The sequence below is a fragment of the Corapipo altera genome, unplaced genomic scaffold, assembly GCF_003945725.1.
Source record: "Corapipo altera isolate COAL_440 unplaced genomic scaffold, ASM394572v1 58, whole genome shotgun sequence".
In the NCBI taxonomy this organism is placed as follows: domain Eukaryota; kingdom Metazoa; phylum Chordata; class Aves; order Passeriformes; family Pipridae; genus Corapipo; species Corapipo altera.
In genome coordinates, this window is record NW_020884898.1 from 3,481,962 (window position 1) to 3,498,478 (window position 16,517).

The window sequence follows — 16,517 nt, forward strand, 5'->3', positions numbered from 1 at the left end:
GGCAACCCGAGGTGCAGGTGCATCCAGCCCTGCCTGATACAGAGGCCCTTGAGGAGGGTGCCCTCTCCAGAAGGATCCTCCACAGGATCAGAGAATGGGTGATGTTGGAAGGGACCACAGTGGATCGATCACCTGGTCCAACCTTCCTCCTCAAGCAGGGCCATCCCAGAGCACATGGCACAGGATTGTGTCCAGACAGTTTTTCCATGTCTCCCATCAGGGAGATGCCACACCCTCTCTGGACAATCCACTGTGTGGTCACCCACACAGTAAAGTTCATCCTCATGTTCAGGTGGAACTCCTGTGCATCAGTTTCTGCCTGCTGCCTCTCATCCTAGTGCTTGGCATCACCAAGAAGAGCCTGGCTTCATCCTCCTAGCCTCTCCTCTTTAGGTATTTATGCACATTAATGAGGTCCCCTCTCAGTCATCTCTCCTCGAGGCTGAACAGGCCTCGCACCCTCGGCATTTCCTTGTAATAGAGATGCTGCAGTCCTTTAATCATTTTTTTGTTGCTCTCCGTTAGATCTGCTCACGGAGCTTCACGTCTCCCTTGCCCTCAGGAGCCCAGAACCGCCCGCAGCACTGCAGATACCGCCCCACCAGGGCTGAGCCGAGGGGCGGGATCACCCCCCTCCACCTGCTGGCAATGCTCCCCCGTCATGCACCCCAGGGTTCCGCTGGCCTTCCTGGCCGCAAGGGCACACCACTGGCTCAGGGAAACACGCACCTAGGGAAGCGCACACTCAGCGCTTTCTCACTGACAGAACGCTGTTTCGCGCTTCCCGAGGCGGTTCCCGGCACCGACCGCACGGATCCCCGCCCGCCTCACAGCCGGGGCAGGCGGGAGGCGGGGCGGCGCCTGCGCGGGGCGGCGGCCATGGCGGCCATGGTGGGAGCGCTGCGGGCGCTGGTGCGGGGCGGCCGCGGTGCCTCGGCCATGGGGGCGTCGCTGTCGCCGCCGAGCGCGGCCCGGGGGCTCCCGGGTAAGGGAAGGGCCCCGGGGAGCTCGGAGGAGAAGGGTTGTCAGCCGCAGGGCAGAGGATGTGGGTCGGTGCCGGCTGTGCTGGCCGCGGGGCGGTTCTCGGGCAGCTGGGGGTGACACCCCTTCAGCGCCGTCTCCACCGGGAGCGGCCCGGGCGCGTCCTCCGGGGTTGGGATGGGCGTGTTAAAATTCGCTCCCCTCTGGGGGACGGCGCTCCTGACGGGTTTCCCGCCCCCTGCCAACCCTACCAACCCTGCCCGGGGGCGGTTCGGTGTCTCTGTGCACAGGGCAGGGCAGCTGCTTTCCCGCGTGTGTTTTGGGGGCTCTAAGCTCCTCCTGCCCCTGCTGCGTTCTGAGGAGCCGGGAATCAGTGTGCCAGTTCCTTTGCTTGGATGTGAAACGCGCCTGCGTGCAGAGGTTCACCAGGCACCTGAAAAACTTTGCTGGCATCCACTTCTGAGTGACATGGTCCTCTGGCAAAACGCATAATGCCCCCCACGCCTTCTTGCTCTTCCAGATTCTGTGCTTGTCTGACTTGTTGAGTTTATTCATTGCCTTAAATTTGACAGAAAAGGTGATGAACCTCATCTGAGGCTGCTCAGTGAGTAAAATTTATTTGCCACTAAGGGTGCACGTTTTGTAGCTGCATTAAAACAAGATTACAGTGGGGTTCTGCTGCTGTTTTTTCTCTGGGTTTATATCGATAACATGAGCAGAGTGTCTTTTTGTTTGAGTGTGTCTTTGGGTGGTTTGGGACCCGGCTAAGCAGCAGTTCCTGCTGCCAGAGCTGGTCCTGCCTTATTCCTGTAGCTCAGGAGGTTGCATGAAGCCAGGTGTGGACACAGGGTTTAGTCCATTGCCTTTCACAGCTGCGTTATTCTGCTGCTGTTGGCAGTGCTGGAGCATTCCCAAAGTTGCTCGGAGGACTTCTTTGGTTTTGACATACAGCCCTGGTCTCAGTCCCAGTTTCTGACATTCATAACACAATTAAAATTGCACAGGGATTCCGATATGAAGAGAATTCCATAGCATCAGGCAGGAGTCCTGTGGTATTCCTATAGCTGTCTCCTTCTGTCTGTAACTTGGTTTTATAAACACTGAGTACCACCTTACACCCTTCAGAAATGCTTCCCTGCTCTTAGCAAGCTCTTTCACTGAAATCAGGAGGAGAAATTACCGGGTAGCTACTCTATTATTTATGGTTTTGTCTGTCTAAAAGGAAATCTGAGAGTGTTACTCCAGTGAGCTTTGCTTTTGGGTTGGCTGAGGTGGTTGCTTTAGGGTTAGTTAGGATTGCTGCTGGTGCAGTAACTTGTTAAATGCAGAACAGTTTGTGGAATAGCTTAGACAGTGGTTGTGTCTTGTAGCTGCAGTTTAAACCCTACCCAGTGTCAAACCAGCTTGAGGACACCTCCAGGGTGCTGCAGGAAGGAAAACCAGTGACTTCAGAGATGGTTATCAGGGCTTAAGTGAGAGAAAAGCACTCCTAATTATTTTTCTGTTAAATTTAACACTTCTTGATGTATTTCCTCTGTTACTGGCGGGCTAAGAAGTGACTAATTTAGTGACAGAGACACACAAACCGAAAGCCTTAGTGGGGATGCATCTGAATACCTTTACTGTGGCATTTATTCTCCTTTATAATAATTTATGCATCAGCAGGATAAAGAATTGTCCCGTTGTGTGAGGAGAAATTTAATGGTTCTAATCTATAGTTCAAATGATATAATTTGTTAGACTCTAGGAAAGTGCCAAAAACATCCTGCGTCTGTTACGCACCCACATTTATTCACACACATGCACGTTTAACAACAAACACAACCCCCCAGGCCCCTTGAATGTAATCACTCTGATAGTGACAAAACAGAGCTCAAGGCTGCACTGTGATACTGTCGGGGTCTGGTTTTGCAGTATTTATCCTGTTACTATGCCACTAGGAAGCCCTGAAACATTATATCGGGTTGCATGGTTTCTGTACCCCGCTACTGAATAACTAGTCTTCTAATCTAAGAATTAAGCATATCAAAGCCTTAGAAGACTTTGACCAAGCTTTTAATTTAACAAATTACCTTGCTGAGTGGTATAATAGAGTGGATTAAGTCTCCATAACACGTCTCTATGAATTACTTGTTCCTCACCCACAGCAGAGGTACAATTGCCTGCTAAAGTTAGATTAAATACTGTAGCAGCTGTTGAGATCAGCGTAGTTATTAATTAGTTAACATTTCCTTTGTTAATCCTATTTTCTTGTTTGAAAACTCAAGGGGGGTTGGTTGATTTTTATTAATGTGAATAACAGAGTCTAACCTAGTGTTTGCTTTCTAAATGTGTCTCATTTGTTATTTTGAAGTAAACCAGAACAAAATAATTTTAAGTTTATGCTGATAGGAAAGCTTCTCACTCTTGGTATGTGTTGCAGATTTCTTTGACAGAATTTGCACAAAATTATTTTTCATTTTTTTAATGTTTGCAAACTGCTTAGGGTTGCAAAGTGCTTTTTTTTCATTCTGGATAAACAGAACAATCCAAATACTGGAATAATGTAACCTTTACAGCAAGAATGCACCAGACCATGCAATAGAATATCTTTTGAAAAAGCATAAGAAAATTGCAGCTCTACAGAGGTCAATTCTGTTTCTTCTTATGGGATGTGTTTAATGTGTTGCTCTTTGTTTGCAGAAAATGTAGCTGTGCTTCCTATCTGAGAAAACGGCTGATGTTATCATAGCACAGTGTTAAAATAATTCTTTTTTTTCAGTGTTCCTGGCAATATTCTGTAACTTAAGCAGAACAGCTCTTGAAGATATCATGAAAAGGGCTGGATGTTACTTATTTCATTTGGTTTTGAGCAGTGCTAATGTTATGTTCATCGTGTTAAAAAAGTTAGTCACAGCATTCTTTCCCAATTCTTGATTTTGAACTTCCCCACTGTACCTCTCCATATATGGTGTGGGTCCCGGATTTTGATACAGCTGCAGTTTTGTCCTTTAGTTTTGATTTTCATGGAAAACTTGTCACCTCATGTACTTGCAAACTTAACATTGCACAGCATACTCTTGTCCCAAAATTTTACTTTTTTGAAATCCAGTCCAGAAGAAAAAACAAAAAGGTGAAATAAAAAGTTAAAAGAAGCAGATAAAAAAAATCTTACTATTTCATGGGAAGTGAGTAAATGCGTTCAAGGTGGTATAAAACATGAGGACAGATGAAGTCTAGGAAATCTTAGCATTTGTCTTCAGTCAACCACTTTACTAATTGCTGAGTGAACTCTGTATATGGTTGGCATTTAATAAGTTGAGAATGAATCATAGTCAGCTTTCCCTTTCAGGTTCATCAATACTTGTCAGTCATTAAATAATATAGGGGATGCTTTTTTCTTCTCGGTCCAAAATATCTTGTTTTCACGTAATGTGCCCATATTTCCTGAACCCTAGGTTCATAAAACACTAATATTTCTGCCAAGGTTATCATGATGATTCTACTAAATAGCTCTTTTTATTAGTTTGCAGGCTGAAGTCATCAGTCAGCTTTCTTACTCGACCTGATCGACCCAACCTTGCTTATCATAAAGTAAAAGGCAGGAGCCCGGGGGTTATTTTCCTTCCAGGCTATAATTCAAATATGAATGGTGAGAAAGCAACTGCCCTTGAAGACTTCTGCAAATCACTAGGTCATTCCTTCATCAGGTACATGCAGAGTATCGTTCTTGAGAAATGTAAACTCTGGCATTTGGGTTGGAATGTGTCCTGTGCTGTAGATAAGCTACGGAGTCTTTCTTCTGTTTCCAAACTTAGGATTTCTGTCTGTAGGGAGACTGAGGTAAATCGAGAGAATATATTCTGAAAGCAATTCAGAAAACTCTCTCATAAATTTCTATAGTCTAGCCAGTGCTACACGTTACAATCTGGATATAGGCACAGCAATAAAAAAGGAAGGACCTGGAATTCTCTTTTTTTAAGTTACCACTGTCAGCATGGTCCTTACCTGCCAAGTCTGACTAAGTTACCCTGTGTCTTCTGTAGTTTTGGAAGAACACGCCCGTGGTCGATGATGCCATCCTTTGATAGACCAGGCTGAATGCTGAGTGTCCTAAATTTTCCTGTTTGTGTACAGTGTTTGAAAGAAAGTTTGTACATTTTAAAAATACCTTTAAAATTGAAGTATTTGGGATTTTTTTTGTCTGTAAGAAAAATTGCCTGTTCTTGTAAGTTAAGATATTATTACATCAAATTATAAGAGAACGCTGCATCACTTAGTTGTGTATGCTGTATTTAAACCTCTTTTTAAGTAATAAGCAGGACCAAGTAAGAAAATATTTAATGTGTTATCTTGTCCCCTGTCAATTTGATTAAAGAGTAGTGTTTAGTTAGTGTCTGTTGCTGTAGACAGTACTATGACTTTCATTTTGATGGTTACTTTTTCAGATTTGATTATACAGGATGTGGAAGTTCAGATGGTATCTTTGAGGAGTGTACAGTTGGGAAGTGGAGAAAAGATGTTCTGTCTATACTGGATGAACTTACAGATGGACCACAGGTAATATTTTATTTTAAATCCTTTTTTTCCCCCTCGAGGTAGAACATTGATCAAAGATATGCCATAATAGCTCTGGCAGACAGTAGCTTCTGCTGAACAACTGACACTTGCTCACTTTCAAGCTGAATCATTTGAGAGGTCCTATTTGTAGAACCCTTTTTTGCAAACAGGTAGATCATAAAATCACGGAAGCGTGCGTTGGCAGGACCTCCTGGCAGCTGTTTATTAGAACCTCCTGCTCAGAGCAGGGCTGTCATCCCAGGGAGTCTGAGAAAGCCTCATGATGGAGGTGCCACCTGACAGGGGACAGGGAACTGTTCCAGTGCAGTGCAGCCCTCTTAAGAAAAAGTGTGTTGCTGTCCCGTGCTGACACATTAATTAAAGGATTTGCAGGAAGGTTACAAGCTAAGATATGATTAAATAGCTTTAAAAAAAAGTCAAGCAGAAGCAGTATTTGACTTCTTCACTTACTTTAGAAATTACTATGAGAAACTTGGAATCTCCTTCAATCTGGAAATACCTAGTTTTTTGTTTAAAACAATTTTGTATTATGAATTGTATTTTGTATTATGAATTGCATTTTTTCTTTCACTGCACTGAGCCTTTCCCATGTGCGTTATTTTAAGAAGGAAACATAAAGTATGCATGTGATACTGAATTGTTTCAACTCTCATTTTGTTTTCAGTGTTTCAGTCTCAGACAGCAATAACCAACCATGCCAAACAGAATAATAAATACCAGATCTTGTGGTGCTTACTCAGGCAAAATTTCCACTGGAGGTGACAGCAGTTCTGCCTGGGTAAGGACAGCAGGATTATGCCCAAGGTTTCAGTAGTTAAACAAAGTGAAAACTGATACTTTGTAAAAGAAGAAAAAACTTATCACCCTTTTCCCTGTAAAACACTGTATTTTCTTCTCTTTTTTTGTTATTTTTTTTCCAGATTCTGGTGGGCTCCAGTATGGGTGGATGGCTGATGCTTCATGCTGCAATAGCACGCCCAGATAAAGTAGCTGCTCTGGTTGGAGTAGCTGTAGCAGCAGACCACCTTGTAACGAGTTTCAAGAGGCTTCCCATTGAGGTAAGTGTTGATGATTGGCTTTTGTGCAGTCTGAAAATCCATCGACTGTTTAAGAAACCCTGTTGCTCAATCTGTATTCTTCCTGCAGATTTGCAGTTAAGTTTTCTGTGTTTGTGGTGGATGTAAGCTGAAAATTAACATTAATCTAAAAGTCTGCAAAATACTGTGCATTGTAGTATGAGACTAGTATGAGCACTACCCAGAATGTGTTTATATTACTGTGCCATAGGGGATGTGAAGTCAGATCCCTACTGTTAGCAGTCCATTAGATTTCAGTGTTGAATATCTTATATTTGCATTGAAATTGAATCCTTGTGTTTTCAGGGATGGAGAAGTAGCTACTAACATATTTGACATGACATTGGATCAGATGAGTATGACATAGGTTGTGTGTGTAGGAAGGAAATTCTTCACAATAATGTGTTTGTAAAGACTTTAGGTAATGGGAACTGCCTTTCTGAGTTTCTTCCTTGATGATAATAATGTCCAGTCTTTAGGAAAGTAAATCATGGCAATAAATAACTTGCGCTTTAGAATAATTAAAATATTTTCCTGTTTGTTTTGGTTTTTTTCTAAGGCACTTTGTAGTGTCAGTATTACTACTTAGGACTAAGGTAAAAATTCAGAAGTAAAGTATTTAGATACAGCGATTGTGCCAAATACTGAAAGGACTGATCAATGGAAAATTCCTTTTCCTAGGATTGTCTTTGGTTGATGTTCAGTGAACTGATTGAAGCCACGGAGACTTACTGTTCACAGTGTCTATGCATCTTTTTTTTTTTTTTTTCTGGTAGATTCTGGCTGAGAAACTTAATTTCATTGATGAATTTTAACTAGATTAAATTGCAGGAGAGGTGTGCAGAGCAGCTTTTGTGGCATGGTTGGGGGTTAGTCTTCTCAGGTGCTGTGAGAAGAACAGGAATACACCTTTGCTAATGAAAATGAACAAGGTGAAATCTAATGATTTGAGGAGTTTTAGAACAAAAATAAGTTGAGGCACTCTAAAATACTCCTAACATCTGTCTTGTCTATTCTGTGCTCTCTTTGTGCTAGGCACAAAAGGAAATAGAAGAAAAAGGTGAATGGAAGTTTCCAACAAAGCATAACGAGGAAGGATATTACTCCTTGACATATGACTTTATCAAAGAAGCAGAAAATCACTGTGTGCTGAATAGTCCTATTCCTATAACATGTCCCTTACGACTTATTCATGGCATGAAGGATGGTGATGTCCCTTGGCAGATCTCCATGCAAGTTGCTGACCGCGTGTTGAGCAAAGATGTGGATGTCATCCTGCGCAAAATTGGCCAACATCGGATGAGCGAGAAGGAGGACACGAAACTCCTTGTGAATACTGTTGATGATTTAATTGACAAGCTGTCAACACTAGCATAAGCTGCAGAGTAGCATTAGTGCATGAACTCTACACCTGACTCTTTTCCTTGAGTAGCAGAAGCCCTGTTCTTAACCAGATGATGGCAGGCCTGTGACTATCACAGTAGGAACTGAGCTTTATCTGCTGTTTTCTTACCTCTGTATTGTAAATACAGGTATTGTATTATTGCTGCATTTGCACACAGTCCAAAATGTAAAGGAGTGCTGCTCTTTCGTTCAGAACCTCTCTTTCAGCACTTAAACCTTTTTTTTTCCCACAGATTTCCTACAATTTTGTACTGAAATGTTGATTAATTTTTGTTACTATTGGCCTGTACAGTAAAGCTTTATTTTCACATCTTTGACACCTTTTATTATTGTCCTTTTGCTGTAAAAATATTGTATCTTATGTCTGAAACCATCTGTGCAAGGCAAAATACAACTTGTTTACTGAAGTTAACTATTAGAAATAGTGAATACCATGAAGCACAATAAACAGATTTCAGATAAATGATTATTTTGTTCTTAAGTACTGTTAAAATTAAAAAGTGGAAGGCACACTCTGATGGTGTGCTTGGGGTGCTATGTAAGAAAGAATTTAACTTCTGAGAATGCAGGGCCTCAAAATTTTAAGACTTCTTTTATCTATGGTTATCAGGAGGGTATATGTTGTCATTTCCAGGCTGCCTGTTTGTAATAGTTCATTGTGGGCCTCCTGTTAAGGGAACAATATATAATCTTGGTGTGAACTGAAACTGGATCTGTATGGTGACTTTTATAGTAACTTCTTTAAAGTGGGGGTACAGTGCCATAGGGCACCACTGCCTCTTTCCCATGGCTTGGGAGCTGTAGTTTACTGGGAACAGTGTCTTCTGAGTCAGGAATTTGAGCTGCACGAGTGCAACCCTGAAAAGCTGTAAATGCGATTGGATAGCTGGATAAATCTATGGATAAATCCATAGAATTTATAAGTAAATGGATTTAATTGCAAACATGACTATTACCTGGTTTTTGTCCAAGAATACAGTGCCATTCATACACTTGAGAGAGAGGAACTTAGCTAAGAGGCTGAAATGAGTTCAGGCTGGCCCTGATGTGAAACATCAGTCAAAATTATATAGTTGTTTTTCTGGTTTTATTATTTTAAGTAGTAAATGGCATCACTATTGTTACCTTAAAAGAGTAAAGCTCCTGGGGATATGACATTTCTAGAGAGTTTGGTTTTTTGTGCTTTAGTTGTGTCACTGTTAGTGTGCTGTATGGGGCTTTGCTGAGGTAATGGGTTTTAATTTAAAAAACACAAATAACTAAAGCAAACAAAAATCCACAGCAACAACAACAACAAAACCATAAATTTCAGATGAGTTTCTGTGAAGTACAGTTTTATTTAGGCTTCAATACTGCAAAAAACAAGAAGCTGTCATGTAAAAAATTTGAATTTTGGTAGGAGAGTAAAAAAGATGGCTCTTGCTTAGATGCAGATTTTCTAATTGAACCATACCAATTCCCTAACTCAGTCATGGAATCATAGAATGGTTTGGGTTGGAAGGGACCTTAAGGATCATCTACTTCCACTCCCCCTGCCATGGGCAGAGACACTTTCCCCTAGGCCAGGTTGCTCCAAGCCCCATCCAACCTGGCCTTGGACACTTCCAGGGATGTGGCAGCCACAGTTTCTATTTGCAACCTGAGGTAGGCCTTATGCAGGCAGACCTTCTTCTCTAACTTTGCCCTGGTAATTCCATTGGTATTTATCTTTGCAAGCATTTTCCTTGTGTTCATGCTGGAAATTAGCAGAGTTTTGATTGTTGTCAAACTTGGCATGTTCAGATGCCTGATAGAAAGGATAGTGATAACCAGGGAGATTTACATCCTACCTCTCACTAGCTCTTGACCCGTCAGGAAGTTCTGACAATCTGGAATAATGTAATATTCACGTATTATGGTGTCATTCAAAATTGCTGCTGTTATGTCCCCTGATTTAGTGCCTGTGGCATTGCTTTTGTCTTTGCCAGTAGATGCCTATATAGTAAATTATTTTCAGTTTAGTCATGTTTAAAAACAAGTATTTCTTTCCTCTACAGAAATACTGTATTAAACTACAGTGTTGCACATTTGGGAAGCTCTGCATGGTGCAAACTTTTTAAATTCTTTGTAATGAATTCTTATGTTCTGTTTTGTTTTTTTTAATAACAGTTGATTTGTTGCCAAATACAAAGTATATTTTGTGAATATACAATATTCATTCAAATATACATTTCCTCAGCAATAAGCTTGATTCTCATCAAATAATCAGTGTCTTATGGTTTCAGAGTTTTGTCTTGTACTGCCTGGGGTGGGGATTGGCTTTCTCCAAATACCTTAATCTATGCTTAATTATTTCCAGTAGTGCACTTAGCTGAATTTGTTAGTATTCTCATTGTCTTTTGCTTTTTGGCAGGTTTGAAAAATTACTTTTGGGCTCCTCTGTCACTGAGTGTACTGTGGACATGTCAGGGCTGACACTGCTGTCACAGTACAAGGGAACTCTGGACACTAATGAAGCAACTCATCTGCTTGTGTTGTTGATTATGATCAAACAATACCACTTGAATAAGCACCTCGAGGTATTCGCCTTCTAAGTAAAGCTTAAGCCACATAATATTAACTTTTGCCAAGGAGTCATAATCATTCACATTTCATGAGTAAATAACAACAAGCTGTTGTAGCTAGGCAGGATGTTCGATTAGCATACCAGAGGAGCAGGTAGTAGTTTTCATGTAAAAGAACCACAAACATTACCAGCTGGCCTTGACTCTCCCTAGTCCTTATCAACATTTTCTTTCTGAATCTGTTGCAAAAGCAAACTGCTTGAGATTTAACTTGTGAAGCAAACTCTTCTGCCTTCTGAAAAGGAAAAAAACGATGAGGCAGGCTTTCCTGTATTTGGGATTGAACTCTGCAGTAAACCAGGGTGTGCTGAAAGTTTCTAAAGGTTATTCAACTTGTTTCCTAATAAACGAGTCCTCTTATTCTGCTTATATTGAGCTGTACTTACTTGGGTTTAGATACATGTATTTTTATCTTGTTAAATATTCTACTTGTTTTGTCTCTTCTGTTATTTGGCTTTGTTTATTTTTTTACTTAATTGGTATTAAGTATTTTGTGTAGTTTCAGTTTAGTTAACCTATTTTCTCTTGCATCAACACTAAATGCAAACAAATCAGTGTTCACAAAAAAACCCTTGGTGCATAGCTTCAGAACTAACTCCTGCTGTTTCATTTTTATGTTAATTTTGATTATGTGCTCTCTTGGACATGCTGTTATTCAGTGGGACTAAAAGATTTATGGTACCATACTTTTCATATCAAATGAAAATGTGCTTAGAGAGAGACTTTGAACCAGTGATTTGTCTGCAGCTGCTCAAGTATTTTCAATGCTCTGGTCGTGCTGCAATACAGAGTTACAACATTTTCTGAACCACTGCCTCTACATTAGGATTGTGCTTGTCACTTCTCCATGGCCCCTGTCCTCTCCTCTATGGCAGGAAAAATACAACAACACAAGTGGGAGGGAAAATCATGTTCTGGGGAGATAATGAGATTTTGACTTCCTTAGTTTTTAAGTTACTCAGTTGTGCTGTTATAAAGAGCCCTACCTTGCCCTGTCAGATTTTTTAAGTCATGAAAAGTTATGTTAAAACTGAAGGCTTCCCTGGAAATAGAAGAGGGTTATGTGTTTCACCTGTCTCTAAGATCAGTCTGTGCTTTGAGCTGATGAACTAATTTATTAAGATGTGTGTGAATGTAAAATTTCACTAATATTCATCAGCTGTATAAGGAATGCATATAGAAATACCACAAATCAGTGCACATTCTCACCCTTCTACCTTTGTTCTCCAGCCCAGCAGGGACAGGAAAGGCAGAGGGAACTCAGCCATTATGTTAAATAGCAGGCAGCTTGCTAAGTATGAGGTTTTCATGGCACCGTCCATAGTGCTTTTCTCCTGGCAAGTGTTTTCTAAGGGAAGAGATTACTGTTGGGAAAGACAGGCAGAGATGAAGGACGAAAATACCTTGCTCATAGATTTACTGCTTGTTGGTCGGTTTCTGTAGCTCAGATTGACTTTCTGACTGTAGGACCTCATCTCCCTTCAATACGTATTTGCCTAGAACACAATAATGTTACTTACAGCCCTGGCCTTGTAATGGATAAATCTAAATTACAGGACTTATTGCAGTCTGGTTGCAGGCTTGACCTTGTATTTCTCTTTCAAGTCCTGCATATGTATGTTATATGGTCCAATGCTCCTATTCCATTAAAGAGAAAGGGGCGTCCTCCATCTGACACAGTAATTGTAGCTTGTGATCTGCTCACGGGTGAGGAATAGACATGTTCTCAACCTGCTACTGTCACTTGATTTGTGTTTGGCAAGGGGCTTCAGGCAGCTCTGCATTCAGATTTGGAAGGAAAAGCAAATGGCAGCTCCTAAAACTTCGAGCCATTTGGTCCTGAAATTAAAATACATATTTAAAATGTTTTCAGGCTAGCACGTGAAAGGCTGTGTTCTTTTTGGGCCTTCTGATCTGCACGATGTTGTCCACTGCCTCCCACATGGCAACATGAGAAGGTCACTGCTGCCTGTCGGGGTGGAAGCAGGTGCTCATATCTGTGGCAAAGGTATGCTGAACAGTAGCACGCCTGGGCACTGGAGTGATGCAGTTGGCCTGCCCGGACTTTAGTCTGGGAAAAGCAGTCCCTGAAGGCTGGCTAGGATTGGGTCTGATCCTTACAAGAATCCTTGCTTTTGAGTTTTAATTGAATACAGTTTGCTGGCAAAAAATGTACCAGTTTGTGCTAGTCCTTAGGACAGTAACTCTCTAAAAAGTTCCTAACAGCAAAGCTAAATCCCTAACCATAAGAAGCAGCCTTTATTTAGTTGGGGGATTTGATCTTGTGTGTTTGTTTATTTGTAAATCTTGCTGTCTGTTCTGACCTATGTTTCAGAAAAATAAAGATGACTCTTCCTTTCTGTTCTACTGGTAAATGTGTACTGCAATGTATAATTTTCAAACCAAAGTAGTTCTCAGGAGGTACCATTTTTGTTGGGGACAGATGAACAATTGGTATAAGGAAACATATTGGTTTTCCTTCACAGGAGTCTGTCAATCCAGCACAAGACTTAAGAGACGGTGAGAACTAAAATGCACAATCTACCTTCAAGATCACCTTGAATCGTGGGAATGCTGACAATTATATCCACAGGAATTGGTTTGCAGTGCTAAGCTGGCAAGCTGCATGGACGGTGGGCAGTGACTTACAAATTCCAGAAACACTGCCGGTCATGGCAGTCTTGGGAGCTGCCTTGTTCCGTAGGTTGCAGTGTTAGTGCATTCTGTTCTGTCACACAAATAGGAAGGTCCTTCCTTCCTGAATTACTTTTCTTTTAATCACAGATTGGAGGTGTTCAAACTATGTACTGGCTTGGGGATTAACATCTTCAGAGCTGGCAAAGGAACCTTTTTGCAGGTGAAAGGGAAGATGCTTGCTTAGGTTAGCGCTTTTTGTCTTTGAAATTCTCTAGATTGTAGATTTCAAAGTAATGGGGAAGTTAGAATTTTTAAAATTAATGTTGCTCCCTGATTCTGATATCTCTGCCACTTGTTTTTACACAGTTAAAATGATGGCAATATTCCAGTAGCTACTTTTTCCCCCTAGTCTGAGTAGTTCTCTTTGTAGAACATCTCCAGGTATCTTACGACAAAGCAAGGCTGTGAATAAAACCAAGGGTCTGCAGAGCACTTTCCTGCCTTGCAACTCCCTGAAAAAGGCCCTGTACTTTCATCGAGTTTGTATTGGACCTGAGCATCCTCTGCAACTCTAGCAAACATGACATCACACAGAGACGTTCATGTCTATTTTCAAGGAGGATCTTTGAGCAGAAACTTCTCCAGAATTTTTCTTGTGAAGGGAGGTTCTGTAAACTTAAAATGTTGGGAAGCTTCCTGGTTTGTTTTGTTTTGTTTGATTGTTTGTTTTTTAACTTGGTTATGAAAGGTCCATTATTTTACAGTGGCATACCAGGAAAATGAAGCCTGGACTTCCCAGCTATTGTAATTGCTGGATAGTTTTGTCTGATGGGGATTGACCCAGCATACCTTGTAAGATAGTGCTTTGGAATGGTTGAAATACAAGGCTCTTTCTGAGGAGTGAATCACCAAACAGTGCATATAGCAAAGATTAAGGGTTGCTCTGTGCTAGGGTAAGTTTTACTTTTCTCTTCGTGTTCCAGTTGGAAGACACTGAAAGCTATTGAGTTACCCTGCATCTAAACGTGGGTAGAGAGCTAGTTAATGTCAGTTTTGTTGTTGTTGGCATGACTTGTTTATAGACTTAAAAAGATTTTTAAATTTATAAGGTAATACTGTGATTATCTGAAAGCAGAAGATGAGCCATAGTGCTTACAGGCATAAAAAGCTACTTCAGTTATTCAAGCTTCAACTCTATTTTTAGTCATAAATTCCAGTCTTGTGTTGCCAAGAAAAGTGAGAGAACAAAATCCATCAGAAGCAATAAGTGAAGTGTTCTAATGGTAGTATTTTTGCAGCTGAAAACCTTCCCCTTTCTTCTGTAACCCATTTCTAACCATCAGGCTTTAATATACCTGTGTCTGACAGGTATATTGTAGGCACCTGCACTTGCCATTTCTTAACTTCTGGGTTTGGTGAGCTAAACAGATAATCCTTCTGAGGCAATTACTGTAAAGGCTCTAATTTTCAGTCCTTTGGTTACTGGAATAATTATTTGAATTTACTTCACTCTTCCAACACTTTTTTTGGAGAGTGGTTGTCAGAACTAGATATAATATTCCCATTGCTGTTGCTGCACCTTCTATCTTTCATTGAGCCAAGCTCCTCAAGCACAGTGTCTTACCCAGCATCTGTGCCCACCTGCTTATCTTCATCACCCTTTGCATTTTTTTTAGCATCTGTTTTGTCGTAGGACAGGGTGCTGCACTCTGAAAAGCACGTTTCTCATGATGGCTGGACTTCAGCTGCAATGAGACATGTTTTTGCCTGCTTCCGGGTAGACTGCTTTCAAGGAGGCTTTTTTTATCTTTTTTGTTTTATTCATCACAGCTCACATGAGCTGGGATCTTCTTAGGAGCCTGGATTTTTTTGGTGTCTTCTAATAACATATTAAATAGTTTAGGCCTGGGAACATATTCTAGTACAAACTGAATAAAATATACACCATCATTAGTGATTTTTTCAGTTGGAGTAATATTGCAGTACCTACTAGTTACCAGGTTTATTCTCTAATGTGTCTTGTTTCAGAATCAGTTTAGTTCCCTAATTAGTGTGTCATGCAGTAGCCAACTCTAATGTATTACCAAGCTTTTAGTAAATTGCATCAACACTATCACTTATAAAAAAAAATTATTATTCCACTGGTTTTCCCAGCGTTTATGGCACAGAAGCAGGCCAGATGATTTGTTTAGTGGTGCCTTGGAAATATTGGTGAGGGGCTGGTGTTTTTCCAATCCTCTGGAGTTTTCCAGATTTTCAAAGCCTTGTTAAAAATTTATACTGATGGACAAGCTTCCTTTTCAGCTTTCACAGTATGGAATGGTCCCTCGAGAACAGGTTGCATAGCCAACAGCTGTGAAGGGGGAGACCTCTGCTCTGCAGCTTAGGAGAGTTAAATTACTCATCCCTGCCCCCAAGTTAGGAAACAGAGTCAGAGTCTGATGCAAAGGTAAGTGACTTTCATGAGATCTTAGTGCCAGTGAGCCTGAACACCCTGGTGTGACCAGAAGCAGCGAAGCAACCTCAACAGTTCCCTTCTAAACAGAAGAACACAAAAAGATCTAAAAATGCAAAGTAAAGCTTATTCTTGGTGGGACTGGCCAAAGAGTGTGAAGCCCAGCCTTTAAAAGTTGCTGGAAGGGAAAGGATGTCAAATTCATGTTCTGCCTCTTACTGTTGCAGCTGCAGCTTGGTCCTTCTCTGATCTCCGGGCTGGGTTTGAAGCCTTGGTTCCTGGGTATTTGCTGTGCCTTCAACAGCATGTTCACTGAGGTGGAAAGTGCTCAAGTGGTGGCCCTGTCACGTAGCACTCTCTGAGTTATGTAATCAAGTGTTTCATAGGGGTTTAAAACTACCAGTGCAGAGAAGAGAAAGCACTAAATGAAATGCCTGTGGAGGACAACAATGAATTCGGTCATCTATGAAATTTTTCATCTCTTGAGTCTGTCAAGCCCAGTAGCATCTGAAGCAGTATAAATCTGGTAATTTAAGGTCTTAAAATGAGAAAGTAATGGATGAAGAGACCATTATGAAACAGATATACAAGGAACTGTATTCCTTTCTCCCCACTTTTTTTTTTTTCCCTTCCAAATGCAGCAGGAGGACTTTTCTTGGCAAAACTGATTGTGAATCCACCTCAGGTTTATCAACCTCCTTCCATATCAAGGTGAATATGAATCATTTGCCAAAAAGAAACTATTTTGTACCAGGGTGGATAATACAGCATGAATGACAGACATTTGACTAAGTCTTGTGT

The 16,517-nt window shown here is 41.1% G+C and overlaps 1 protein-coding gene across 1 annotated transcript; it reads left to right on the forward strand.

Annotated features, from left to right (window-relative positions):
* Window positions 1-881: 881 nt before the first annotated feature.
* On the forward strand, window positions 882-8,728 carry ABHD10 (abhydrolase domain containing 10). Its single transcript, XM_027648744.1, has 5 exons — window positions 882-985; window positions 4,487-4,670; window positions 5,409-5,520; window positions 6,462-6,599; window positions 7,653-8,728. The coding sequence occupies exons 1-5, from the start codon at window positions 889-891 to the stop codon at window positions 7,992-7,994; spliced, it is 873 nt and encodes a 290-aa protein (XP_027504545.1). The 5' UTR covers window positions 882-888; the 3' UTR covers window positions 7,995-8,728.
* The last annotated feature ends 7,789 nt before the right edge of the window (window positions 8,729-16,517 follow it).

Bases quoted from the DNA above. Each gene is read 5' to 3' on its own strand.
- ABHD10 (XM_027648744.1), top strand. From the start codon at position 889: ATGGTGGGAGCGCTGCGGGCGCTGGTGCGGGGCGGCCGCGGTGCCTCG. The intron at 5,521-6,461 runs GTAATATTTTAT...TTTTTTTTCCAG, and splicing joins AACTTACAGATGGACCACAG to ATTCTGGTGGGCTCCAGTAT. The intron at 6,600-7,652 runs GTAAGTGTTGAT...TCTTTGTGCTAG, and splicing joins TCAAGAGGCTTCCCATTGAG to GCACAAAAGGAAATAGAAGA.